The following is a 24917-nucleotide window of genomic DNA, read 5'->3' on the forward strand; positions in this document are numbered from 1 at the left end:
GTGCTTGGCCTGGCACGTGGCAGGGGGCGGGGAGGCGGGGCTTGGTAGGCAGTGGCTGACAGGTCTTAGAGACCATCCGATCGAGGTTCAAATCCCAGCCTCTGCCTCCGACACACCGAGTCCACCGGCCGTTGCCCACCCTTGTGAGCCTGCTTCCTCCTTGGGAACAGCCTCTCCCCAAAGACCAGGGGGACAGTGCCATGGGACACTTTGCGTTTAGGACACACTCAGCCAGCACCTCACACAGAACAGAGCAACTGCGCCCCAGTCCCACAGCCAGAGAAGGGCGGTGTCGGGATTCAAACCCACAGTCGCCTGCAAGGGCACTTAGTGAATCCATGGGAGCAGCGTACTTGGCATTCAGCAAGTGCTCAATAAATGCAGCTGTTAGGCCCTTCCTCTCCATTTTATAAAAGTGTACACTGAGGCTCGGAGTAAAGTCAGAGCTTCCCAGGGGCCCAAGAATATGCCTGCAACCCAGAAAAAAATGGGATATCATCTTCATAATAGCCACAAAGTGGAAAAAAACAAACTGTCCATCAATCGAGACGCAGATAAATGACGTGTGGTGCATCCATCCAGTGGAATAGTATTCAGCCCTAAAAACAAATGCAGCACTGCCACGTGCTACAACGTGGGTGAACCCTGAAAATCTTATGCTAAGCAGACGAAGCTGGTGACGAAGGACCACACGGTATGTGACTTCATTTGCATGAAATATCCAGAACAGGCCAATCCATAGAGACAAAAAGTAGGTTAGTGGTTGCCAGGGCCCGGGAGAGGAGGCTAACGGATGTGTGATTTCTTTTGAGCATAATGAAAATGTCTTAAAATTGATGGGATGGGTGTGAATAGAAGGGCTATTGAATTGTGCACTTCAAATGAATGAATCATCTGCTGTGTAAATTATATTTCAGTAAAGCTGTTTTTAAATGGAGGATCAAAATCTGAAAAGAACATTCCCAACAACTGAGATTAATGCATTTTAATCAAATGCCTACAGATTGCACCATATTGTTGCAGAAGATTCTTCAACTCTTCCCTGGTTCTTCTGCGTATCAACAACATTGAAAGTGTCATTTTTGGAGATACATCCTCTAGACATCTCACTCGGGCCTGGGCAAAGAGAGGTTAAGCAATTCCCGAGGGAGGAACGGAAGCACAGCCCAGAGAGGGGCAGCTTCCTGCCCAGGGTCACACAGCCCTGAGGCTCCGACAGACCTCCCCGAAGTCACACGTGAGGTTCCAACCCCAGCCACAGGGCTGACCCCAGGCTGCCTCCTCTTTCTGACTTCTCAGGAAAAACAAAAAAACAACAAAAAACAAAAAAAAACCACAAGCCAGGAAACATCCATCATGTGCTGTCCAGCCCAGGCCGGAGGGGCAGGGGTCAGCAGGGGGATGACCTCAAGGTCTCCGTGGGGACCAGGATCCGGCGGGGCTGAGGGTGAGAGGCTGGAAATTTTCCCACCCTGAGATTTTCCTGCGTCAACCCAGGAGGGCGCCCTAGATGCCGCCAGCCCTGCCCCCAACCTCCTTCCTCTCTTGACACGGCTTCCCGGCTAAGGATGGATGGGGAGGGTGTGCCAAGATGGAACTGCCAGGCCCAGGAAAGGACAGGCACGTTGGGATTGACACCATGAGGGACTCTGGCTCAGAGTGGCCAAGGGCCTGCCTCGGAGCCACACAGCCCAGAGTTGCTGCGTACAGGGGTGGCCGGGTCGCTCCCGCCCCTACGCAGCCTCCACTGCCCTGCCCAGGAGCTGGAGCCCGGCCCGGCCTTGGGCGTGAGAGCAGCCCTTGGCCCTGGGCCCTGCCCTGGCCCTTCCTCCCCCACACACTCAGGACTCAGCCCTTCCTTGTGTTAAATAGAAACCTCTTTATTCTAAGTATCGAACATTCCTTAATACATTGGATTTGGGCCAGACCTTGAGGTGAGGGGAAAGGGGGGGAGCTGGGATATTTCTGTAGAGCCTTCCAGAACGCCACCTACCACACTGGGCAGTGGCGGGAGGGGGGTGCTGGGAACGGGATACGTGGCCTTGGGAAAGTCCTTGTCCCTCTGGTCTCTGTTTCCCTTCTGACTTTGGGGTTGGGTGAGAAGATCTCTAAGGGTCTTCCCATCCCAGGGGTCTGCAGTCCCGAGCCAGGCGTCAGGAGGAGGCCCCGGGCGAGGACGGCTTGTCAGCAGCAGATGGGGGCACCAAGGTCAAGGGCTGGGCGGGCCTCAGCGCTGGGCCCGGGGCCGCGCTGGAGACGGAGGCCTGGGCCAGGGCAGACAGGCCAGATTGGGCCTGGCCAGCCGGGAGACGGGGAGGCGGCCCAGGAAGAGAGGGAGGCTGAGGCAGAAAGACGGGCGGGGCACGGGGATGTCTGCAAAGAAGGCATGGTCCCGAGGTGGTGACAAGGCTCCCCCCTCGGAGAGTTCCAGGTCCCGGGCCACGGCCAGGATCTCCTGGCGGGCAGCCGTGTTTCGCAGGCCCCGGATGTCGAGGAGGGCTGCCACATGCTTGCGCCTGGGAAGGGAGGAACAGACAGGGGCGTGGGCATCCTGGGCTCCAGAAGCACAGCCAGCCCACGTGTGGACCCCACCGGACCCCTGCCTGTCCCAGACCCTCCCTCAGCTCTGGAATCCCTTTGCTGTCCCCAGGTCCTTCCCTGGAATCAGCTCCCCCTCCCAGACCCTCACCTCATCCCAACTCCCCTCCAAAACTTCACTTCCAAATCCCCCCACCTACAGTCGATTCCAGAATGTTCACCTCCAAACCCTGCCCTGAAATCTTCCTGTTCACCCCAAACCTCAGCTCCTGCTGAAAATGAACCTTCAACCTTCACCCCCATCTCAGCTCAGAGGACTCCTAAGTTTCCATCCTGGTACCCTCAGGGCCGTTTGAGCTCTGGGCTCTACAGCAAACCCTCAATTTCATCCTCACTTTCATCGCAAACCAGCTCCAGTCATCACTCAACTCGCCGGAAGTGCTCACCCACACTTCCACCCTAACTCTCACCTCATCCCCAGGCCAGGTCTGGAAGCTTCCCTGCCACTGCAGTACCAGAACCCTCACCCAAAATGCAAATCAAGACTTCTCAACCTAGAACCCATTCTAGAACTTTCATCCCCAGATTTGACCTTGGAACACTCACTTCATCCCCATTTCATTCCCAGAATCGTGTTCCACCAAAATTCCACTCCAGGACTAAAACTCACCTTGGGGACCCTCCAACCAGAAACTTCATGCTCCAAACCAGCTCTATTCTGCAACCCTTGCCCCTAAACCCCACACATTAGGGCCTTTCCCTCCGCCCCCACCTCAGCCCCACATCTCAGATCCAAACTCCACTCCAGAACCGCCACCGTGTTTCAACTCAAGATCCTCAACCCGGCATTTCCTTTCAAGAACATTCGTTTCAAACAGAGCTCTGGGGTCTTCCCTGCCACCTTCAGCCCAGGCCAGTGTCTTCATCTTCCCATATGCTGGGTCTGGAATCCCCACAGCTCCGAAACAGTCATCCAAAACGTGGCTCAAGAACCTTCCAGCTCAACCAAGCTCCAAAACAGGGCCCCCAAACTCAGCTTTGGAACCGCTCCTCCCAGCCCAGCTAGAGAACTCTCAAACTTAGCTTCAGATTCAAGTTCTTTTTTTTTTTTTTTTTTGAGACAGAGTCTTGCTTTGTTGCCCAGGCTAGAGTGAGTGCCGTGGCGTCAGCCTAGCTCACAGCAACCTCAAACTCCTGGGCTTAAGCGATCCTACTGCCTCAGCCTCCCGAGTAGCTGGGACTACTACAGGCATGCACCACCATGCCTGGCTAATTTTTTTTCTATATATATTTTAGTTGGCCAGATAATTTCTTTCTATTTTTAGTAGAGACGGGGTCTCACTCTTGCTCAGGCTGGTCTCGAACTCCTGACCTTGAGTGATCCACCCGCCTCGGCCTCCCAGAGTGCTAGGATTACAGGCGTGAGCCACCTCGCCCGGCCCAGATTCAAGTTCTGATCCGAGATCCAAGACTCAAGTTCAGGAACTCCAACAAAGCATGACTACTGGGACCCCTTGGGACCCCTTAAGACACCAGTACTCTGTGCCTTCCCAAAGACAGGATCCCATTCCCCAGAACCAGAACTGACCATCCTGAATCAGCTCCAGAACACTCACCCTCAATCCTGGAACATAAACCCATTCATGCCTCAGTCCTTGTTTCCGTGGGGTTTTGCATCTTTGAGTACAAAATATCAGTCAGCCCGAAAAGCACTGCTGGACTAGGGGTGCGGCTGCCACTGCCACCCCCCAGCGCTCACAGATGGTGGTGTGGTGTCCTGGTTTGGTGCACTGGCTTTGGAGCCAGTTTGCTGCCTGGGTTCAAGTCCCAGCTTTGCAACTGGCTAGCTGTGATATCTGAGAGGAGATATTTAATTTCTGCATGTCTCGGATGAGTTATTGCGTATATTTTCTAAAATAACCTTAATTAGGCCTCTTATAGAGTGGACATGTAAGATGCTTATTTGGGTTTGAAATAACTCAAGGAGCAAGAACTGGTATTGTTACTGCTGTGTATGACGACCACGATGATGATGAATTCCCCCAGTAACCCCATGAAGAGAGTACTATTATCCCCATGGAATGGATGAGGAAACTGAGGCTCAGAGAAGGCCACTCGGAAAGGAAGTGGCCCACCAGGATTTGAATGGCGCCTGCACCAGTCGCTGTCCCAGTGCGTGTGCGCCCGCGTGCCCATGCGTGTCCCCGTGTCCCCCGCGGCTCCCCTGCCGGGCCGGCCCTTCCTGCCGCCGGGCGGCCCCCGCGCCCCCCCTGCCCTGGGCTTCCTGTGACCGCCTGTTTGTTTGCAAGCCCTGGTGGCGGCGGCGGCAGGAGAAGGAGGGAAATCGTATTAATAATGCCCTGGTTCCAGCAGGAAACGGCCGTCAGACACGCTCGCCACCTCCCTCCCTCGCCCAGGAGGCAGGAAACGCAGGGACCGCTGCCAAGGCCGCCGGGAGACCTCGGCCAGGCTGCGGCGGGGCCTCTCACCTGATGTCTGGGTAGTCGCGCACCAGCACCCCCACCTCCACCTGGATGCTGGGCGTGTCTTCCAGCTGCAGGACTTCGGCCAAATGGGGCACAACGGCGTCCAGCCACGAGGCCTGCGACTCCTGCGGGGGAGGGCCCGGAGCTCACATCCTCGCCCCAACGTCCCCTCCCAAGCCACACCCTCTCCCTGCGCTGGCCTGCTCTTGCTCCTCCTGGCCTCAGTTTCCCCTTTTGTAAAACCTCGCAGGAAACAGACCGTAGCCAGATTTGAAGGAAAAATCCACAGTGTAATCTCCTCCCCGTTCTGCAGATAATCTGGACTCAGGGACAACCTTGGAAACCTCTTCCAAGTTTGCAAAATGTTCCGATTGGGAGGAAATTGGATCAAGTGTACAAGGGAGCGCTCTGCATTCTTCCCTACGTCCCCATGTGAATCTACAATTCTCTCAAAAATTTGTCCAAAATAAACATTCCAAGGACTCCACGCTAGAAACTTCTGGAATAGCGTCTGAGCAAGGCCCTTCCAGTCCTGCTCAATACAACTGAGTACAAATAAGATTTGGCGATTTTAAATTCTTGGGCTTGGAAATGCGAGGGTTCCGAGTTTCTGTAGCATTTAGCTTGTTTATGCTCGTAGCAATAGTTAATGTTCAGGGACGGTTCGCTCTGTGCCAGGGACCGTCCTAAGCACTTAGGAATAACTGATCTGATCCCCGCAGCAGCGGATGAGGACCCTTCCTCTCCTTTCACAGCCAAGGAGAGCGCCCCGAGGTGAGCTCTCCGATCTTTACGCGCAAAGGGTAAAGATCAGCGTGTTAACTGTTTCCATGGACCTAAAGCTGGGTGAGGCCCTGCCCCCGCCCGCCCCCCGGCCTTTGAGTCCTGGGGTTCTCGGAAGCCCAGCGGTGCCCGGTTTCGGAGCGCCCCGCCCGGCCCGCACTGACCAGCCGCCGGAACAGCCTCTGCAGCTGCGCCGCGTCCTCTCGGAGCCTCCCGGCCATGCGGCTGCGGGTCCGCGCCGAGCCGCAGCGCAGGCGCCCGCGGAGCAGGGGCCGCACGTACTCCACCAGCGTCCGCCGGTGCAGCTCGGCCACCAGCGCCTGCGGGAGGCGGAGGGGGATCCCAGGGCTGTGAGCCGCGCCAGACCGACCCACACCCGCCCGCGCCCACCGGGGGCACCCAACGGGAACCCCTCCCGCAGGGTGCCCAGCCCCAGCCCCCACCCCCTCCCTGCCCGATCATGCCTTCCCCGGCCCCCTGATCGGGCTGTGGACACCCCTACCGGCCCCCAAAGGGTGCCCCACCCCAGCCTCTCTCCATTCCCCAAGCTCCACTTGCAGAGGCCCCCAACCAGTCTGCACCCCGCCCCACACCCAAGTCCCCGCGGGCACGCCTCCCTGCACACCCCCGGCAGGGCGCCACCTCCTCCACCCCGCGGAGCCGCTCCCCACCTTGAACGTGGGTCGCCCCAAGCCCGAGCGTTCTTGCTTTTCCCACTCCCACCCCCACCGCCACCCCCGGGCAGGCGCACCTGGTAAGGTTCGTCCTGCATCCGGCGCAGTGCCAGGGCCTGAGCGCCCAGCGTGCCCACGATGCCATCCAGGGCCTCCGGGCTGCTCAGCCACTTCCGGCGCATCAGCTTGTTGAAGTGCGGCTGATGGGACGGAGCAGGGGGTCGTAGTTCTCCTCCCCCTCCACCCTCCCTCTTCACTTAGGAATAGGTTCCCAGAACTCTGCTCCATGCTGAACCAGGGCTGTGTGGTGCCAGGGACACATCAGGGATGACACAGCCAAGGCCCTGCCCTCCTGGAGCTCACAGTCCAGAGGGGGAGAGAGACCCGTCCCCAGGCAGTGATGACCCACAGCTGGCAGGGCTGGGACAGAGGAGCTTAGGGGTTTAGGAAGCCCAGAGTGGATGCCTGACTCAGCACAGAAGTCAGGAGGGCTTCCTGGAGGAGGGGAAACCAGAGCTGAGGCCCAGGTGATGACTGTCCTTAGCCAGGTGAGGAGTGGGACAGAGAGTGGCTCAATGGGAGGGAAGAGGCAGTGTGAAGAAGGCTGAGTTGAGATCACAGGCCGGGCCAGTGGCTCATGTCTGTAATCCTAGCACTCTGGCAGGCCGAGGTGGGAGGATTGCTTGAGGTCAGGAGTTCGAGACCAACCTGAGCAAGAACCAGACCCCATCTCTACTAAAAATAGGAAAAATTAGCCAGACGTGGTGTGCACCCGTGGCTGAGGCAGAAGGATCACTTGAGCCCAGGAGCTAGACTGTTCCCCATCGATGCTCTCAGGAAGGAGCATCACCAGTGCCTCGCTTAATCGCACACTCGTTTTTGAAAGGTGCCTTCCCTCCCCACCCTTGAGAAGATCAGTACGTGATGGAACTCGTGACCCTGTCTTGGTCCTCCTCTTTTCCCGGATGCACTACATATGTGACTGTGACCTTCAGGGAAATTTGTCTGCCACTTGCTGATTTGGGGGGAAATTAATTTCTAACTTCATTTACTGATAAATGAAAAGTATTGCACTTTTGAAATACACCAAATGCTGCATTTGTTTATAATTAAAAAAATTTTTTTTTCCCTGCCCAAAAAAAAAAGAACTTTAAGACAGCTTTAAGGCTGGGCTTGGTGGCTCACGCCTGTAATACTAGCACTCTGGAAGGCCAAGGCGGGTGGATTCCTTGAGGTCGGGAGTTCAAGACCAGCCTGAGCAAGAGTGAGACCTTGTCTCTACTAAAAAAACAGAAAGGAATTAGCTGGACAGCCAAAAAAAGAAAAAAAAAAAAAATATATATATATAAATTAGCCGGGCATGGTAGTTTATGCCTGTAGTCCCAGCTACTTGGGAGGCTGAGGCAGGAGGATTGCTTGAGCCCAGGAGTTTGAGGTTGCTGTGAGCTAGGCTGATGCCACAGCACTCTAGCCTGGGCAAAAGAGTGAGACTCTGTCTCACAAAAAAAAAAAAAACAAAAAAAAAAAAACAGCTTAAGACAGCAACAGCAGAGCATTAAACTAAACTTGGCCTTTCTAAGAGTGTGGTGGGGGAGGCCTGTGCTTGGCCTTCTCCAGGCATGTGACGGGCAGTGGGGGGGACGGGGCTGCCCAGGTGGGCAGGGCTGGGCTGTGTGAGAAGCCCCAGCTTTCTCCTGAGGGTGCTGGGAGCCAAGGTGGGTTTTGAGCACGGGAGGGAGAGGACCAGGGTTACCAAGATAGATGGGAGGAGGCCAGAAGGAGAGGAAAGTGGGGGCGAGAGGGTGTAGGGAGGAGAAGCCAGGTGGGAAGATGGGGAGGGGAGGGAAGCCGGGTGGGCAGTGGGTCTGTCCTTGAGATGGAGGCTAGAGGGGTGGGCGGGGCGATGCAGTCTGGGTGGACACAGGGAACGTGAGGTGCCGAGATGTCCAGGCTTGGTATCTCCGGGGGACTAAAGCAGGTCCCTGTTCCATTTGGCCCCAGCACCCCCTTCCTGCTCTCTCATCCTGACAGCAGCCCAGTTTTCTGAACCTCTAAAAACGGGGGCCTGTGGTCTTCTGTTGAAAAGCAGGGCACAGCGAGTGCTTGGAATGTGTTTGCTATTGCTACTAAGCTTGTACATTTATGAAGACAGCCATGGCCAATGCCTGCAGGTTGGGCCCTGAGTTAAGCACTTTATGGCCAAAATCCCCTTGTTTCTTCAGAGCCATCTGCGAAGCCTGGAATTCCTGTGCCCATTTTCCAGATGTATAAACAGAGGCCCCAAGAGGACAAGCAAGTCGCCCAGGGTCTCCTTTATTGGAAGTTGTGCAGCCAAGCCCGGAAAAAAGGCTGCACTCTCTTCCCCCATTTACTCACTTTCTCTACGTATTTATTCATTTAGTCACTCAAGAACCACTCTCTGAGCCCTTCCTGTGGGCCTGGGTTGATCACTAAGGATCCATTAGAAAATGCTGGGGACATAGCAGAGAATGAGACAAAGAAAACTCCATGCACAAGATAATCACCAGCCAGTCAGAGGACTCTAAATACTGGTCTGATATCTGATGATATTAAGGAATTATTGTTCCACTTGTTGGGTATGAAAATGACACTGTTGTTATATTTATTTAAAAGGATTCCTTAGCTCCTGGAGACACAGGCTGAAGTGCCGATGGCTGAAATAAGAGGATGTCGGGGATCTTTTTTTTTTTTTTAATTTTTTTTTTTTTTCTTTTTTGTTTGTTTGTTTGTTTTTGAGACAGAGTCTCACTCTGTTGCCCGGGCTAGAGTGCCGTGGCGTCAGCCTAGCTCACAGCAACCTCAAACTCCTGGGCTCAAGCCATCCTTCTGCCTCAGCCTCCTGAGTAGCTGGGACTACAGGCATGCGCCACCATGCCGGGCTAATTTTTTTATATATATATATTTTTAACTGTCCATGTAATTTCTTTCTATCTTTAGTAGAGATGGGGTCTCGCTCTTGCTCAGGCTGGTCTCGAACTCCTGAGCTCAAACAATCCGCCTGCCTCGGCCTCCCAGAGTGCTAGGATTACAGGCGTGAGCCACCGCGCCTGGCCAGTCGGGGATCTTTAAAAGAATTCAGAGGTGGGTGGGGGACGGAATAGAATCTGCCAGAAGTTGACATTTGCTGGAGTTCAGGATGAGTCCCGAAGGGGTCATTCTGTCACGCTGCCTACTTGTGGGTCTGTATGTTTAAAATCTTCCATAATAAAAAGTTATTTTAGAAACATTCCAATGAATTCCTGCCCTTGAGAAGCTACCATTTCAGTGGGAGGAGGCAGGTAAAACAAACAAACAAACAGAAAAGCAAAGGATAGGGCAGGTGGCAGCAAGTGCTTTGGTGACAAATACAGCAGGGAGTCATCAGGGGGGTCTCCGGGGCTTCACTGAGAAGGTGACATTTGAGTCAAGACTTGAAAAAAGAGAGAGGGAGCTATGTGGCTATCAGAGGGAGAGCATTCCAGGCAGAGGGAATGGCAAGTGCAAAGGCCCTGAGGCAGGAATGTGCCCGTTGTGTTAAGGGACAGCAGGGGGCCGGTGGCTGGAGTGGAGTAAGCAGGGGGAAAGTGGCTGGAGATGAGGTCTGGGAGGGAAGGGGCAGCCCGTGCAGCCCTGGGGGCTACAGTGAGGATTTGGGCTTTTGCTCTAGGTGAGCTGGGAGCTATGGGAGGACTCTGAGCAGAGAAGGGACATGTGGACCACATGGGTTGAGCATGTATGACAACCTGGGACACACACCTGTCTCAGTCTCACTCTCAGTACCCCCGCTGCCCTCCCCACATTCTCTCACCCACCTTTGAACCTGGCCCCCTCAGGGTGTGCATGGGGCCCAGAGATGGGTGTATGGGGATCTGGGGTCTAGGACAGCCTGGGCAGGGGTTTGGGGACCTCAGTGGGAAGGGGCTCCACCCAAACCCCAAGCCCCCACCTGCTAGTGGCGCTGTTCCCCCCTTGGCCACATCCTCCCACCTCTTCCTTCCTGTACCCGCCTCTGCCCTCCCAAACAGCCCTGGCATGGCCATAACCCCCCACCCCTGCCTGCTTCCCCAAAACTGAGTCACAGGCTGAAGGAAACTGCGCGACGGGGGGTGCTTCCCTGTCCTGGCGTGGGCCCTGCCCCGCCCCCCGCCTCACTCACCTGCAGTTCCTGGAACAGCAGGTCCGCCAGGACACGATGGCAGAGCCGGGTCACGCGGTCCAGAGCGCTGGCCGAAGCTTCCCGGGCCGGCTCACTTTCAGGGGGCCCCACCCTGGCCAGGCGCTCGGCTAGAGCCCTTTGGGGATCAATGGAACCAAAAGTCAAGGACCCCAACATCTCAGCCCAACTGCCTAGACCTGTCTCCCCCACATCATGGGGTGGACCCCATTTTGTCAGGTACAGGGTGACAGGTCAGATGGGGAGCCAGGGGTGGCCAGGGGCCCTGGGGTGGGCCTGGGGGCTAACGAATGTCAGGGAATGCTGAGGGGCTGGGGTGTCTGGGGCTGGGGGTGTCGGGGAGGATGTAAAATGTCTCAGAAATGGGGATGTACAGGGACTTAGGGGTGTGTAGGGGGCTGGGGAATGTCTGGGGACTGGTGGATGCTGGGGTGAGGCTCGGGTATTTGGGGGAGCTGGGGGTGTCTGGGGAACTGAGGGTGTTGGGGTTGGGGGATGCCTGGAGGCTAAGAGATATCTGGGGGGGTCTAGGGTATATGGGGGGGAAGGGATGGGTCTCTCTAGGTCTCAGTTTCTCTTGGTGCTTTCTGGGTAAGACTGGGGAGACCTCTATTCTAAAAGTCTGTGAAATGTCTACAATTCTGAAATTCTACCCTTCTCATTGTCACTGTAGCAGTCCATGTTCCTCCACCGCTGAAGGGAAAGTGACCTGTTCACAGACACTGGGCCTTGTGCCAGGGGACCCTTTCTAGGAAGGCACCCCTTAGGGTCTCGTGGGAGATGACATGTGTACAAGGTTCCTCCCTGGAAAAGTGGAACCACCATCCTTCCATGGGAAACCAATTAAATAAATGACGGGACAGCCAGGCAGTGGGACATGGTCAGACGTGAGCTCCTCACGCCCTAACAGGAGGCCTCTGGGCTGTTATGGGGGAAAGGGCAGAAGTGGGTATGATATTCTGCCATTTATTTGTATTTTTTTAAAAAAGGAAAGAGTATATATATGCATAGTTAAATATAGTTACTGGTATTTGTATAAAATGTGTATGTACATTTATTTACACCCATTTCCTGGCAAGTGTATCCTGCAAAGACATGGAAGACACTAGCAATACTGGCTGCCCCAGAGCGAGGGGAGGATGTGGCAGGAATGAGACTGTTCACTGTATGCCCTTTTATATCTTTTGAATTTAGAGTTCTACAATTCTAACACTCCGATTTTCCGATGACTCTAATTCCGATGCTTGGTGATGCTATGGTTGTTTCTGGAACTCCCAGATTTCATGCTCCTAAGGTCCCATGCACATGTCCCCCGCCCCCAGGGGTCAGTTCTGTGATCTCCACCCGGGGACCAGGCACCCCAGGCCAGCTGTCACCTGGGACTGGCCCTCCCTCCCTCCCCCAACACACTGTGGGTTCTCTCACCTCAGGGGGGGCCCACAGTTGACCAGGGCGATGGTCCTGCTGATATAGGTGTCAGGTGGCAGCTCCCGGACTCCTGGGTTCTCGTGGAATCGCTCCACGCGTTGCTGGAAGCTGGTGGCAGGAGAGGGGAGGGCGGCGGCAGACAGAGGGGGCACCGCTGGGCTGGGTCGGAGCCCCTCGCTGGGCACTGAACCTACCAAGCCACCATCCCTGCTGCGGCACCCTGCCCGTCCTGTCCTTCCTGACCCCATTCCATCTCTCCTCTCTCTGTTGGATCCCAGGTCCTGATGCCGCACCAGAGCGGCCCCCCACCCCTGGCCCCCATACCTCTGCAGGAACTCGGCCAGCCCCCCCAGGCAGCAGTGGGCCATCCGCTCCCCGAACTCCTGGCTGATGCGGGGCGCTCGCTCTGTGTGCTCTTCCAGCAGCTGCGGGGGCGCAGGATGAGAAGAGGTGCAGGGGCCAGGTCCAGCCGATCCCTCGACCCGCCTGCATTGTTCCACCCAACCCCCTGACCCTCCCTGCCTACCTCGCACACGTCCTGGGCCAGGCTGCTGGGCTGCTCCTCCGTGCTCCCCCAGCACTCCTCGTCCTCCTGCAGCACTCGAAGAAGGGCTGCCCGGGTCTGAGCCTGCAGTGGGGAGACGGAGACAGGCAGCCGTGGGGGCGGGGGCTGCCTTGCTCCCTCTTTCTCTGTGCGACCCCCTCGCCCTCAGCCCCAGCAGTTTTGGATCCTACCCTCGAGCTTGCCCAGGTGATGCTGGAGAGAGAGGCTGAACCAGAAAACCTCAGCCCTGCCGTCCCCGAGTCTATGGCATAGAGCTTTATGTTATATTACAGAGTCTGTGGTTTTGAGCTTTCTCCACCTAATAGCCAAGGGGCTTAAGGGTCTATTTTTCATCGTTTGATGGTTGAAAGACTCTGCTCTCAGGTTCTGCCAAACAATTAGTTCGAGATTCTCAGATTCTGTGATTCAAGAATTCCAAAGCTCTCGGATCAAAGATATTTACACATCTGTGATTCTCTGGTCAAATGTGTTGTCTTCAATGGATCTAGACATGCTCGGTTCTATGATTCTAGCCCTTGGGTCACAAGGATTCTGATTGCTGTGGCTGGGAGAACTGGCACTGGGACAGCAGGCCAGGCAGGGCATTCGTGGCGGGGGCAGTCATTAACCCATTAACCGTTTACGTCAGCCCTGCTTATGCACAAAGATGCTTCGATGCTGTACTTCCGTGAGTCCCTGGGCCCGTGAGCTGAGGTTCTGGGACTAAACTTTCTCTTGCCCTAAGATTTGAAGTGTCTGAATGTACTGATTCTTCACCGAGTGTCTCTATGCTTGGGGGCTGGTGCTTGAACAGAGATGAAATGGTCAGTGTGGGTGTGTATGTCTATGGCTTATGGACAGAACTCAGAAGTTCACACAGGGAAACGGGAGATGGACATAGTGAAAGGGGGAGGGGAGAGGGCCCCCAAAGCCACGGTGACTCCTCCCTCTCTGCAAAGCACCTCCCACTCCCAAATTACCAAGTTCCGGGTACCTTAACATCTGTGACACATTCATCCTCCAAACCCCGCAGGGTGCCAGGGGACAGAAGGGGCCCCAGCTCCCCGTTCTCCAGGGCGACCATGTCCACCAGCCCTAGGACCTCTCTGGGATTGAGGGGAGAGAGACAGGGAGGTCTGTGAGAGGTGGGGCCAGGCAATCAGACCTGTCCCCCACTCACTGCGTTTGTGACCCTGGGCCACTCCCTTCCTCTCTCTGAGCCAGCTCTGCTCATCCCTCAGAGGAAGTCTTTGGAACTGTTGCTCCCCTGGCTCCAGCTTTCTGAGTCAGCTCCCTGATAGATGGTGTCCGGGCAAGATTTGCAGGGTCAAGTTCAGGCTTGGTGATCTGACACGCAAGGCCTCACCCATGATCACCTTCAGCCAACAGAAGCTCCCTTCCTCCTCTGCTCCTGGCCTTGGCGGCCTCCCCATCCAGCCTTCATTCCCCTCTTTCTACTCCCTTGCATGCCTCAAACTGTGCGTCCCTCCCACCCCCCTCTCCCCACCACCCATATGCACACCAGGCTCATGGCTTCCTCTCTGTCAGAAAGACCATCTCCCTACAAATTGGACCCAACCCATGTCCCACCACTCCAGGAAGCTTCCAGACTCCCTATCCTGCCTCCATCTCTCACAGGTGGCATGACAGCATCATTCACATGTATTCCCAAGTGAGATCATGTGGTTGATGTTGGTAGCTATTGCCTTCCCATTCTTCTGGTGACAGCATCCTGATTTTGTTGGATAACCACCCACCCCTTTCACCCTCCAATGTGTGGTTTGGGTGTGGCAAACTCCCTCTTCCGTGGAGTGGACAGGAGACCCAGTTGTAGCTAATCAAAACATTTCATTCTCCAGTCACAAGAATGGGTATGTTTTAGGATTCAAAGTCTCAACAATCATAAGATTCTAGGACTTGGGGGGCGGGAGTCAAGGGTCTGGAGGTTCTGGATGTTACAATTATAGAATTGAAGGGGCCAACAGCACTCAAGTCCTAAAACGTGAAGTATAAACAGTGTCAGGGTTCTAAGATCCAAACGGGGATGAGGCTAAGGTTTAGGATAGGAAGGCTCATTGGTGCTAAGGTTCTAAAGTCGAAAGAGTCATAAATCCTAAAGTGTAAGATTGGGAGAGTCAATGCCCTGGGATCTAAAGAGAGCAGTGTAAGATTTCTAGAATCAGCTGGGCGAGGTGGCTCACACCTGTAATCCTAGCACTCTGGGAGGCCAAGGTGGGAGGATCGCTTGAGGTCAGGAGTTCGAGACCAGCCTGAGCAAGAGCGAGACCCTGTCTCTACTAAAAATACAAAGAAATGATTTGGACAGCTAAAAATATATAGAGAAAAAAATTAGCCGGGCATGGTGGCGCATGCCTGTAGTACCAGCTACTCTGGAGGCTGAGGCAGAAGGATCGCTTAAACCCAGGAGTTTGAGGTTGCTGTGAGCTAGGCTGATGCCATCGCACTCTAGCCCGGGCAACAGAGTGAGACCCTGTCTCAAAAAAAAAAAAAAAAAAAAGAAGAAGGCTTCTAGAATCCTAAGGGTCAAGTGTGCTAAAGTTGAGGGTGGGTGGGGCTAAGGTTCTAGGACAGGAATGGTCGACAGTGCTGAAATTCTGGGACTGGGACCGTGGACAGCTGAGATTCTAGTAGTGTGAGTGTCAGTGATGCTGAGGTTCTTGGACGGGTAGGTCCACAGCTGAGCTCCTAGGACTGAAATGGTCAGTGGTGCTAAGACGTCAGAACTGGAGGCGTCGACGGTGCCAACAGGTTCTAGGTCTGAAAGGGTGGGCAGTCCTAAGATTTTAAGGCCGGAAGGGTCAATGTCACTAAGACTCTAGGAATGTGACTATAGATGACCGAAGGGTCTAGGTCCAGAAGGCTTAATAGTGGAAGGGTGGGCAATGCTGTGATCCTGGGTGTTAAGTGTTCACAGTGCTAAAGTTCTTGCACCAGAACCGTGCTGAGGCTCTAGGACTGGAAGGGTCCAGGTGCTGAGGTGCTGGGGCGGCAAGAGTGGACAGCACCGAGATTCTAGGATTGTAAATGTCACCAGTGCTGAGGACTGGAGGGGCAATGGTGTTGGGGTTAGAGGACGGAAGGGTCGGCTGTTCCAAGGTCTTTGGGATCTCAAGAGGCCAGTGCTGGGGGTGGGGCTGGGGTTCTATGCGACTTTGGGGCAGCCTGAGCCTGTCCAGCTCACCTGGGGTACACCTGGTTGTGCCAGTGCAGCAGCGCGTAGCGGTCGGCCAGCGGCAGCCTGCGGCGGGCGGAGGTCCCCAGCCACTCGGCCAGCGCGCAGTGGTAGCCGCGCAGGTAGACGCCAAAGGCGCCCAGGCCGGCGGGGTAGGCGGGCGCCAGGCGGCCCCGCACGACGGCCATGTCCTCCAGTAGCCGCGCCCGCAGCGCCTCCAGCTGCCCCGCCAGGCCTCCAGGCGCCCCGGGTGCCGCCGCCTCCAGGCGCTCCCGCGCCGCGCGTGCCACCGCCTCGGCCCAGCGGGCGCGCAGCTTGCGGGCCGCCCCGGGCCCCCGGCGCCCGTCGGCCGCCTCCTCCTGCACCAGCACCTGGCCCAGCTGCGCCACCGCGCCCGCCCCGGCGCCCGCGCCCGGCCCGGGGCCCGCCAGCGTCTCGCGCACCAGCGCCCACAGCTCGCGCTGCAGGGCCTCGTACAGCAGCGCCACGTCCCGCGCCCGGCGGCCCCCGGCTGCGCCCTCGGCCTTGGGCGGCCCCGGGGCGCCCCCCGACGACGCCAGCTCCTCAGCCTCCAGCTCCAGGATGTGCTCGTCGGCTCGCGCAAGCTCGCGCTGCTGGATCAGGCTGAGGATCTCCAGCACTGCGGGGGCAAGGCGGGGGTCAGGGCGCTGGGACGGGTGCCAGGTGAGGACAAGAGGGTTGGGGGGTGGGCGCTGAGAGAGGGGTCAGGGATGGGTCCTGAGGAGGGGAAGAGAGAAGGGCGTCAGGTGGGGGCAGTAGGGAGGGCGGGGGGCGGGGGGGAGCCAGGCGTGGAAGAGGAAGTCCAGGGAGGGGGGTGGAAAGAGTGGAGGGAGGGGGGAAGGGGAGAGTGGAGTCGGGGGAGAGAGGATGGGGGTGAGGGAGCGGGCCAGGCCTGGGGGCGGGGGCAGCAGGAGGTTGGGAAGGAAAGAGGATCTCTGGAGGAGGGGTGGGGGATCTGGACATGGGGTGGGGGCAAAAAGACTAGAAGGCGCATGCGCGGAGACGGGGTTGTGGGGGAGAGGGTCTGTGGGGGAGGGAGGGGAATCAGGAAATGAAGGGTGCGGGTGCGGGTGGGGGTTGTAGAAGAGGGCAAGAGTTAGGGGCTGGAGTAAGGGGTCAGGACAGGGGGTTAGGGAGGGGAGAGGGGTCAGGAAAGCTGAGGGGTTAGGGTAGGAAAAGTGCATGGGGCTGGAGGAAGAGACCAGAGGAAGTGGGAGGGGTAAGAAATGGAGGAGGGGGGAGGACGGCAGAGCCTGGTACGCGGGACAGGGATGGAGACAGCCTGAGGGCGGAGGACGGGGCTTGGAGATGGGGAGAGGGTATGCGACCAGAGATGGGGTCTTTTGGGGAGGGCTGTGGGGCTGATCTGGCGCTCTGGCAAGTTCAGACTGTCCCGAGAGGGGGGCCCCGTTGGAAGCCCTCTGAGTGGCACAGGGAAGGTCCCAGCGGCCCAGGGTTACCCTCAACACCTCCACTCCCCCCTCGGCTTCCTCCCTGGCAGAGAAACTATTTCCTGGCCAGAGCTATTTCTGCCCATCCGTTTCCAGAAGGCGGGGCTCCAGTCACCCCCTCCAGTCACCCCCTCCTCACCTCCCTGCAGTGCCCTCCCTGTCCCCTGGGAGCTGGGGCTGAAATAGCCTCTGGCCAGAGGTGGAGGGCATCAGAGGACAGAAAGGGCTCTTCTGGGGGCCCCATGGCCTGAGGGGGGCGCAAAAGCCTGGCTCCAGGAGTGGAGAGGAAGATGGGAGGGGGCATGGGGAGGGGGACAATTAAGATGGAGTTGGGACAGGTTTGGGGATGGCACTGAGGATGAGGATGGCGTGCAGGTGGGGTCCGGATGAGGGAATTTGGGATTAGGATGAGGTTCGTGCTGGCTCTGCAGAGGGAATGGGAAAGGGACTGAGAATGACATCGGGGCTTGGGTAGGGGTGCGGTGGGAGGTGTGGGGGGAGGTGAGTTTAGAAGGAAGTTGAGGACGGAGGAAGGTGGAGACTGAGTCTAAAAATGAAGTCTGGCTGTGAGTTAGGACAGGGTGGGAGTGTGGGTGGAGGTGAAGATGGGGCTGGGGAGGGGTCAGGATTGGGATGGGGGTGGGTTTGATGATGAAGAGGAGGTTGAATCTGGGGCTGGGGTTGGAGTCTGGGGCTGGGAGGGACTGGAAATGGGACTGAATAAGGGGGTTGGGGAGGGGCCTGGGGTCGGAGGTGGCTGCTGAGAGGGGCTGGGGTTGGGCTTAGGAGTGAGACGGAAGAGGGGAAAGGGCCGAAACATGTTCAAACATGGGATGGGACACAAAATGGGGCCAGACCAGTTGGGGGCCGTCAAGTGTTGGGCATGGAGATGAGGCTAAAAGATGGCGCTTGGAGAAAGCTATGAGTTGGGGACAAGCACAGAGATGTGTCTCAAGACAGAGATGGATGACAGAGTTGGAATAATTTGGAACAGAAAAGGCATGAATGGGAAAGTGGGGGTGGGAATGGGGTTGAGGATGGAGATGGGTGGTGTTATGAGTTGGATTGTGTCCCTGTAAAAACAGTATGCGAAGTCCTAACCCCCAGTACCTCAGAATGTGACATTTGGAAATAGAGTCTTTACAGAGGTGATCAAGTTACGATGAAGTCTTTAGGGTGGGCCCCAGTCCAATACGACTGATGTCCTTAGGGAAGGGAAATTGGCACACAGAGACAGACACACACACAGTGAATGTATTAATGCCGTGTGGAGGTGAAGATGGGATAGATGCGTCGCTGCTCAAGCCATGCCAGGGATGGCCAGCAACCCACTGGGAAGAGGCAAGGATGGCTTCCCCGGCAGGCTCCCAAGGGAGCATGGCCCTGCTGACACCCTGACCTCCTACTTTAGAACCATGAGACTACACAGTTCTGTTCTCCTAAGCCGCCTAGTTTGTGGTACTTTGTCATGGCAGCCCTGGGAAAGGAAGACAGGTGGTGACGGATTGGGGGGAGGCAGCTGGGGGTGAGGCGGAGGCTGGGCCTGGGGGTGAGTTAGAAGATAAAGTTTGCGTGTGAATTGAGATAGGGATGAAGTTGAAGGTGGAGGTTGGGTTGGGGGGTTTGGGATTAGGCTGGAGTTAGGGTTCAGGTTCAGCGTGGGATGGAAAATGAAAAGGGATTGGGGGTGGGGGAGAGGGGCCAGGCTGGGGTGGGCATGGGGAGGGGTGGAGACTGGAGGTCACGGAGCCATAGGGTTGAAAGTGGATGAGGTTGAGTTCAAGGTTGGGGGGAAGGGGGTTGACTTTGGGGGCAGGGAGGGGATGGGAGGAGTTAGGACCAAAGTTGGAGCGATGGACTTAGAGGTGAGGTTGAAGATGGCAGGTGGGGGGAAGGCTAGACTGGGGATGCGTGGGAGGCTGGGATGGGTTTAGGAATGAAGAGCAGGGTGACCAGGTTGGGGATGGAAACAGGCACCGTGGTTCTCCCAGGTCCAGGTCAGGGCTCCCGACTCACCTGACAATGGCTCCTTCATCTTTGGGGGCTCCGGGACCTTGGGTGGGGGTTCAGGAGCTGCCTCACCCGCAGGCACCACTCTCTCAGCCAGGGACGCGCGCCGGGGCTTGGGCCCACGCCCCAGTCTCAGGAAGGCCAGTCTCCGGGCTGCCTCCCCAGCCGTCTCCTGGTCGCCATGGGCTCGGGTCCCCTGAAGCCGGGCCAGGAGGCCAAAGTCTGCTGAGCTCCTGCGTATCCCGGGTGGCAGCACTCGGCCCAAGAAAGAGCGGGGCTGCCCATCCCCAGGGCTGCCTGCCCGCCTGCCCGGGGCCCAGCCCAGCCTGAAGGGGGCCAGGCCTGCCAGCTTCTCCAGGGTGGCGCGGCGACGGCAAGATGTTCCGTTGGGCAGGGTCCCCAGCTCCCCAGCCTCCTCTTCTTCCAGCCCTGAAACTTCTTCAAAGGGGTTCTGAGAGGACCTCAGGGGCAGGGTCCCCGCCCGGGGCACCTTAGGGTCTGCCACCCCTAGACTCTTCAGGATAGGCATTTTGACAGGTGGGGACCTGGAAGAAAAACAATGACATCGATGGTGTTGGTGACAATGGTGGTGGTGATGACAATGCCTCTGTGTGTGAGCACTTGAGGGTGTGTGTACCAGGCACTGATCGAGCACTTAATAATTCCTTGAATCTCCGCAATCCTGTGAGATGGTGACTGTTACTATCCCCATTTTGCAGACAAGGAAATCGAGGCTCAGATGGGCAAAGGCGTTTGCCTAAGGTTCCGCAGGGATTTGCACCCAGACCTATCTGACTGCAGAGCTCAGGTTCCCTCCCCTGAGCACCAATATTCAGACACTTTCCCTGCCTCCCTCCTGCCCTGGCACCTGCGGTACTCAGAATCTCGGTCGGTCCTCCTGCTCCGTGAAGAAACAGGCCCAGAGCCAGGAAGGCTGTCTCCCAAGGTGGCACAGCCCGCCAAGGGCAGGGTCTGCGTGAGGACCTGGGCTCACCGTCTCCCCAGACATCCGAGCCAGACCAACCCTTCATCCCCTCATGTCCCCTGTCCGGTTAGGACCCCTGCCATCTCTGCCCGTTCATTCCTTCAGCAAAAACTTACTGGAAAACAGCTAGAATAGGCAAATCCTTAGAGACAGAGAGGAGAGTCGTGATGCCTAGGGTGGGGAGTGGCTGCCAATGGGGACAGGTTTCCTTCTGGGGTGACAAAGATGTTCTGAAACTAGACAGAAGTGATGGTTGCACAACCTTGTGAGTGCACTAAATGCCACTGAATTGTACACTTTAAAATGGCTTAAAAGGGCTGTGCGCAGTGGCTCCCGCCTGTAATCTTAGCACTTTGGGAGGCCGAGGTGGGAGGATCGCTTCAGGTGAGGAGTTCAAGACCAGCCTGAGCAACATAGCGAGATCTCATCTCTACAAAAAATAGAAAAATTAGCCGGGCGTGGTGGTGCACACCTGTAGTCCCAGCTACTGGGGAGGCTGAGGCAGGAGGATAGATTGAGCCCAAGAGTTTGAGGTCGCAGTGAGCTATGGTGGTGTCACTCACTGCACTCCAGCCTGGGCAACAGAGTGAGACCCTGCCTCCAAAAATAAATTAAAAAATGGTTTAAAAGGGTGAATTTTATGTTATGCATATTTTACCACAATTAAAACAAAAGCAAAAAAAATGTTCTTAGGTATTTATTTGCCATGGGACACAGCAGTGGCCAAACCAGACCCAGTCCCTGCCCAGGCAGGGCTCACGGCTTCCTGAATCCTCCACATCCCATCTTCTAAGTCTCTCTCTCCAGTCCGTGGTCCCTCCTCTCACTCCCTTCCCACTGCCCACGTCCCCACCCCAGCCTCCTCCCTGGTCTCCAGCCTCTAGTCTTGGCAACTCCAGTCCACCTTTGAGGACCTTGATAAGTCACAAACCTGCCCCTCCCCTTCTCCTAACCCTTCCATGGCTCCCCAGTGCCCATGGGACAAAGCTCAGGCCCCTCACCAAAGCCTGTGTGACCCAGCAGCTGCCCACGCACTAGCGGAGCCCCATTCATGCTTCGGGACTCAGTCTCAACGTCCCCTCCCCCAGGAAGCCCTCCCTGACCCCCAGGCTCCCCCAGCCCGTGGGCTCCCTCATCCCACCCCTGCCTGTTCCGAGTCATCACTCTCTGGGGAACAGGTCTGTGTCCCCCACTGGACTGTGAGCCCCAGGAGGGCAGGGCTGGGGGTGGGCGTCTCAGTCACCACTGTGTATGTTCCCAGCTCCCAGCACAGGACAGGCACTCGGGGAATGGGTGCTACACAGGAAACGAAGGCAGGAAGGAGGCAAGACAGTTCGTTCCTTGGGTGGGAAGGAGGCGCGGTGAGTCGACCTGGGAGAGGTCAGGAGGGAGTTGGCCACACAGGGCCTTGAATGCCGTCACAAGGGATCTCATCTTTCCCCCATGGGCCCTGGGGAGCCATGGAAAGGCAATTTTTAAAATGGTGAAACAATCCAAACATTCAGAAACGTATGGAAAACAAACTTAATATACACCCCTGTGCTTGCAATCTTAGCTACATCTAATGCAAACATTTGCTGTATTCGGTTTGTGTATTTTATTTTATTTATTTTTTTTTTTTTGAGACAGCGTCTCACTCTGTTGCCCAGGCTAGAGTGCCGTGGCATCAGCCTCGCTCACAGCAACCTCAAACTCCTGGGCTCAAGCGATCCTCCTGCCTCAGCCTCCCGAGTAGCTGGGACTACAGGCATGCGCCACCATGCCCGGCTAATTTTTTCTGTATATATTTTTAGTTGTCCATATAATTTCTTTCTATTTTTAGTAGAGACGGGGTCTCGCTCTTGCTCAGGCTGGTCTTGAACTCCTGAGCTCAAATGATCCACCCGCCTCGGCCTCCCAGAGTGCCAGGATTACAGGCGTGAGCCACTGCGCCCGGCCCGGTTTGTGTTTTTTAAAGGAAAAATTCACCGCAGCCTCCCGCCGTCTCTCAGCCTCCCGCCGTCCGTCTCGCAGCCTCCCGCCGTCTCTCACGGCCACACTCGCTCTAGCCTTCTCCCAGGGAAACCAGCATTCGGAATGTGCTGTCCGTCCGTCCAAGCAGATTTTTATCCCATGCTACATAGGCTTGTATCCAGAAATAACATATTGTTTTACATGGTTCCCAACTCTCTATAAATGGTGTCATACTATTTGGGTCCTGCGACGTGCTTTTATACATTGTTTTGCTCACATCATGAACTCACAACACGAGCCTGATCCATGTCTAGCCATATGGCTCTAGTTCATTTATTTTAAGTGCTACATAATATTCCAGTGTATGACTAGGACAAAATTGTGCAAAGAAAGTGCCAGATGTTCACTCTGAGCTGTTGCTTCTCAACCCTCCTCTTCCTGGAAACACCGTCCCCAACCTCCATCCAGCCTCCGTGGGTCCCTAGCCCCAGGGAGGCAGCCCCCGTGGCTGCGTGCGATCGAATCCCCCCACGCACGCACACTGTCCGCACACTGATTCCTCTGACTTTCATCTTCCAAACTGGCCGCCACATGCCTCTTCCCAGAATGGCTCCATCATCCCCCCAAAACTGTCTCCACCTCCACCCCAAAATTTCAGGTTTCAATTTCCCTCCAACTGAAGACAACCTTGTCCAAACTAGGTCTGAGATTCTCCCCCCTGGCTCCAACATCCCCCCACCACTAAATTGGATCCAGTACCCCTGAACTATTTCTAACACCCTCAAACCTGGCGGCAACATTTTCCCAAAACTGGCCCCGACGTCTTTCCTCTTCCTGGCTCCAACACCCCCTCTGCAAACTGGCTGTGACATCCTGCCCCTCCAACCCCTCGTCTGCCTCCCGGTGCCCGGCCCCTGACTCACTTCCGAGGCATCCCTCAAGCCCCCAGCCTCCCGCCCCGCAGGATGTCTTGGCCACCAGAGCTTCCCTCCTCTGGCCCCTCCTCCTCTTCCTCGCTGCCAGCCTTTCCCCAAAGCCCCAAACCCTCTGCGCAGAGGCCCTGACCTCTGTTTGCAGAATCTGTCACCTCCAGTCCCCACCAACTGCATTAGAGAACCATCCTGACACATCGTATGTCCCCAAGCCCAATCCCAACGGATACAAGCCCAGTCGAGTCCTCGCCCCCAGAGGCCGTCCTGTCATCGTCCTGTCAGTGTCCCAGCCTGCTGCAAGCCCATCCGCATCTCCGGTTCCAGCCTGTCCCCTGTCTCGCCACTGAGTCTCCAACCCAGCTCCTGCCACCGTCTCCCACGTCCGAGACCCCACCTCTTGGGATGGATTGGAGTCAGCACTCAATGCCTTCCTGGCCTCAGTCTTCCCACCTGCACTCAGAGGGCATCGGACCCAATGTCGTCTCATCTCTCTTCTCCCTTGGTGGTTCCAAGCTCTCCAAGGCTCCCTCAGAGCCTCTCTGGGGCCCCAGTGTCCCCAGGGTCTCCCCTGCACCGTCCTCCTGCTCCAGTTCCTTTCTGCCCTCTCGCCGGCGCGCTCCTGGGGTCAGACCCCGATTCTCTCTTTGCCCCCAGCCCCTCCTGGGTTCAAGACCCAGGTTCTCCTGAACTCCGGGCCAGTCCGACTCTGCTCAGCGCCTCTTCCCCAGAGGGACTCTCGGGGGTGTGAATCCTTCCCCAGCCCCCAGCACACTCACCTCTGTCCTTCGTGCCTGTCCCTGTGGCCCTGCTGCTGTCCTGTCTCCAGGCTACTTCTGCCAGGACTGCTGAGCCCTTGGATCTGAAGGGGGGGGGCTCGGAGGAGGAGGACAATTTCCTGTCAGGAAACCCCTCCCTCTCGGGGGCCAGGGGCGGGAAGGCCTCATTATCTGTCTGCCCTTTCAGGCCAGGCTGCGGTTGGGCTGGGGAGGACGAAGCCCACAGCCCCCCACCCCCGCCTGCTCTTCACGCCTCCCTACGTGATAACACCATCCTGGGCACCCCAGGAGACTCGCTGTGCTGGACTGGAGCCCAAAGCTGCTGTCCAGCCTGCAAGCCCTGAGGCCTCTGGACGAGAGGAGGGTGGGAGGGGCGTATCTGGTACGTATGGGGTGAAGACCTCAAGGAAAGTTCTCCTGGGCCCAAAGGCTGGGGTTGGGGCCAGATGGGGGTGGCACCAGAACAGCTCTGGAATTCTAGTTTTCTTTGCCTCAAAGCCCCTGCCCCAGGTCTCTGCATGGTCCCCTCCTGATGTCTCAGCTCTGTCACCCCTTCCTCGGCTCCCCTGGGTCCCCTGTCTCCCAGGGATGTCACCCTGATATGCCAATTCCTTTGTAGCCCCTTCCGCAATCTGAAGTTATCGGAGGCATCTGTCTCCCTTGCAGATTCTCGGACTGTCCCTCCCACTGCAATGTAAATTCAGCAAGGGGACTTTGTGTCGCATCCTTAACTGCCTGCCTGGCCCAGAGCAGGTGCAAAGTCAAGATCTGGGAAAGGATTGTTATCAGTGGGGACGAAGTGGTGGCGCTGAGGACAGGAGGTGGGTCTGGGGTGGGCTTCTGCTACAGTGTAAGTCCACACGGCAGGTGTAGTTGAGGCTGGGGCTGGGTCAGGCCTTGTGTGCGTGCGGTTGGATGTGGGAGTCAGGGTTGCTTTTATTTTATTTATTTATTTATTTATTTTGAGAC

At 56.7% G+C, this 24917-nt stretch overlaps 1 protein-coding gene across 1 annotated transcript; it reads right to left on the reverse strand.

Annotated features, from left to right (window-relative positions):
• Positions 1–1826: 1826 nt before the first annotated feature.
• EXOC3L2 (exocyst complex component 3 like 2) lies at positions 1827–23992 on the reverse strand. The gene is made up of 12 exons (XM_069457750.1): positions 23949–23992; positions 19309–19847; positions 15830–16460; positions 13622–13733; positions 12610–12711; positions 12408–12508; positions 12081–12191; positions 10638–10773; positions 6559–6681; positions 5972–6127; positions 5028–5149; positions 1827–2516 (listed from the first exon to the last, which is right to left on the reverse strand). Exons 2-12 carry the CDS (start codon positions 19829–19831, stop codon positions 2228–2230), a joined length of 2406 nt encoding a protein of 801 aa, XP_069313851.1. The 5' UTR covers positions 19832–19847; positions 23949–23992; the 3' UTR covers positions 1827–2227.
• Positions 23993–24917: the final 925 nt, after the last annotated feature.

Source organism: Eulemur rufifrons, chromosome 24, assembly GCF_041146395.1.
Source record: "Eulemur rufifrons isolate Redbay chromosome 24, OSU_ERuf_1, whole genome shotgun sequence".
NCBI lineage: Eukaryota > Metazoa > Chordata > Mammalia > Primates > Lemuridae > Eulemur > Eulemur rufifrons.

Excerpts from the sequence above, each read along its gene's own strand:
- EXOC3L2 (XM_069457750.1), bottom strand. The coding sequence starts at position 19,831 with ATGCCTATCCTGAAGAGTCTAGGGGTGGCAGACCCTAAGGTGCCCCGG. Across the intron at positions 6,128-6,558 it reads TGCAGGACGAACCTTACCAG|GCGCTGGTGGCCGAGCTGCA; the intron begins GTGCGCCTGCCC and ends CGCCTCCCGCAG. Across the intron at positions 2,517-5,027 it reads CGCGACTACCCAGACATCAG|GCGCAAGCATGTGGCAGCCC; the intron begins GTGAGAGGCCCC and ends CTCCCTTCCCAG.